The sequence below is a fragment of the Tachysurus vachellii genome, chromosome 26 (assembly GCF_030014155.1).
Source record: "Tachysurus vachellii isolate PV-2020 chromosome 26, HZAU_Pvac_v1, whole genome shotgun sequence".
In the NCBI taxonomy this organism is placed as follows: Eukaryota; Metazoa; Chordata; class Actinopteri; order Siluriformes; family Bagridae; genus Tachysurus; species Tachysurus vachellii.
The window spans coordinates 3,085,660-3,088,159 of record NC_083485.1 but is presented as its reverse complement, the minus strand read 5'-3'; the positions used below and the strand labels follow the sequence as shown (position 1 = coordinate 3,088,159).

The following is a 2,500-nucleotide window of genomic DNA, read 5'->3' as shown; positions in this document are numbered from 1 at the left end:
CATGCGGTTGTAGAAAAGCAGGAAACCTTTTGACCAACCACAATCAAGAACTCAGTGTCGTTCCACAGGTTCCGCCAACATCAACGACAGGAGCATGTTGGGAAATCGGGACAGCGAGCTGGCCGTGCTGGTGGAGGACGAGGAGAGGGTTCCGTCCCGGATGAACGGAGAGGACTACGAAGCAGGGCCTCTGGCACTCGCACTGCGCAAGGAGTGTTTCAGGTGTGATGATTTGAGCCAGAAGCTCTTTAGAGACGTAGAAGAAATTATTTGAGGGTGGAGTTAAAGAAAATAATGTTTCTGGCAACTTCACTTTAGGCACACAGGAAATGGTCTCAAACACACACACACACACACACACATATCTCATTAGCAATATTGTGTGTGTGTGTGTGAGTGTGTGAGTGAGTGTGAGAGAAAGTTAGTGAGTGCATGTTCCATGTCTTATCTACCACCTTTCTTCCTTCATCTTTTCTCTCTCTCTGTGTGTGTGTGTGTGTGTGTGTGTGTGTGTGTGAGTGAGTGAGTGAGTGAGTGAAGCAATTTGTAGCTGGCACACTGTGTTCTGTACTGCCAGCTCTCAGTTGCTAGGGGAAACAGTTTCTGCATTTCTGCAGCACCTTCCTCGGCATGATGAGGGATCGCAGCTGGGTTTGGGAGGTGACCTTCCGTGTGTGTGTGTGTGTGTGTGTGTGTGTGTGTGTGTGTGTGTGGTAGAGTAGCAAGAGGCTCTTCGTTTGGTGTTACCTTTCATGCTAAGCTGTGTGTTTATGGGTCCTGTACTATTTGCTGTGTGGGAGTTTTTTGTTACTCTGTGCACACACACACACACACACACACACACACACACACACACACACACACACACACACACACGCCTGAGGAGATCATTACATTCTGGCTACATTCCACTCTTCAGTTCATGAACCTGTTTGTGTCGTGTGAACATCTGATCAGTTTCATGTTTAATACACATACTGGCTCACTACATCAGAACATTCTGTGATGTACTTCCTGTGATGCACTTCCTGTGATGCACTTCCTGTCTACCTCCTGCCTTCCTGCTCGGTGGTAAAGCCGGCCTCTTGATGGATCAGGGTGACTTTACAAACTCTGGGTGACATTTCCCAAGTCGGAAGCAGAGCTCAGGTTACACAGGGCTTCCACACGCTCTGGGAATCTCAGAGCTTCATCATAGAGTCGAGTCAGTGGACAGAACTGAAGAGTCAGAATGTGGATAAACGAGTCAGGAAGTGGAGGGAAGAGAGAGATGTACAGAGTTCCACATTTCAGCACATCTGTTAATCTCTCTTTCATCTCTCTCTCTCTCTCTCTCTTGTTTCTGTTTCTTTCATATCTATCTGTCCATCTTTCTGTTTCACTCTTGTTCTCTTTATCTGTATCTTTCTCTCTTTTTATTTCACATATTCCTTCTTTCTTTCTTTCTTTCTTTCTTTCTTTCTTTCTTTCTTTCTTTCTTTCTTTCTTTCTTTCTTTTGCCATTTGTCTGTCTATCTCTGTTTCTTTCATATCTATCTGTCCATCTTTCTGTTTCACTCTTGTTCTCTTTATCTGTATCTTTCTCTCTTTTTATTTCACATATTCTTTCTTTCTTTCTTTCTTTCTTTCTTTCTTTTGCCATTTGTCTGTCTATCTCTGTTTCTTTCATATCTATCTGTCCATCTTTCTGTTTCACTCTTGTTCTCTTCAACTGTATCTTTCTCTCTTTTTATCTCACATATTCTTTCTTTCTTTCTTTCTTTCTTTCTTTCTTTCTTTCTTTCTTTCTGTCTTTCTTTCTTTCTTTCTGTCTTTCTTTCTTTCTTTCTTTCTTTCTTTCTTTTGCCATTTGTCTGTCTATCTCTGTTTCTTTCTCTCTTGTTTTTTGGTGTTTGCTACTCTCTCTCTCTCTCTCTCTCTCTCTCTCTCTCTCTCTCTCTCTCTTGTTTCTGTTTCTTTCATATCTGTCTGTTCATCTTTCTTCAACTGTATCCTTCTCTCTTTTTATTTCACATATTCTTTCTTTCTTTCTTTCTTTCTTTCTTTCTTTCTTTTGGCATCTGTCTGCGCATCTCTGCTTTTCTCTCTCTCACTTTGTCTCTTTCATTCTTTCTCTCTTGTTTTTTGGTGTTTGTTACTATCTCTCTCTGTATTTCTCTCTCTCTCTCTCTCTCTCTCAGGGTGCTGTTGGGGGCCGATTCGGACCCCTCGTTAGACATAGACGATCCTCTGACTGATCATTTCTTCAGTGAGGTGTGGAATAAAATCGCCCAGTCGAACGCTTCCATCTATGAAACAGTGAGTACGAGTCTGAGTGCAGCTTCAAGAGCGTTGTGTGAAAACTTGTTCAGAGGTCAGTAGAGTTTCAGAACACAACTTCCTCCCTCTTTTCTCCTTTTCCTCCCCAGGTCTTCCGGTGCCTTCCGTCAGACTCGATCCGTAACCTGCGAGAGCTGCAGGAACACGTCAGCGCCCCGGCTTTGGCCCAGAGCGACCCGGA

General features: G+C 43.4%; 1 protein-coding gene across 2 annotated transcripts in view; it reads left to right on the top strand.

The window, feature by feature from the left end:
* Positions 1-2,500, top strand: part of pld2 (phospholipase D2) — a 30,911-nt gene that overhangs the window by 24,598 nt on the left and 3,813 nt on the right. For both annotated transcript variants that reach the window (XM_060863388.1, XM_060863389.1), the window contains 3 exons: positions 69-222; positions 2,181-2,298; positions 2,409-2,500. The exon at positions 2,409-2,500 is cut by the window's right edge and continues 3,813 nt beyond it. In XM_060863388.1, coding sequence (XP_060719371.1) covers positions 69-222; positions 2,181-2,298; positions 2,409-2,500 — 364 coding nt within the window. The remainder of the gene's footprint in view (positions 1-68; positions 223-2,180; positions 2,299-2,408) is intronic.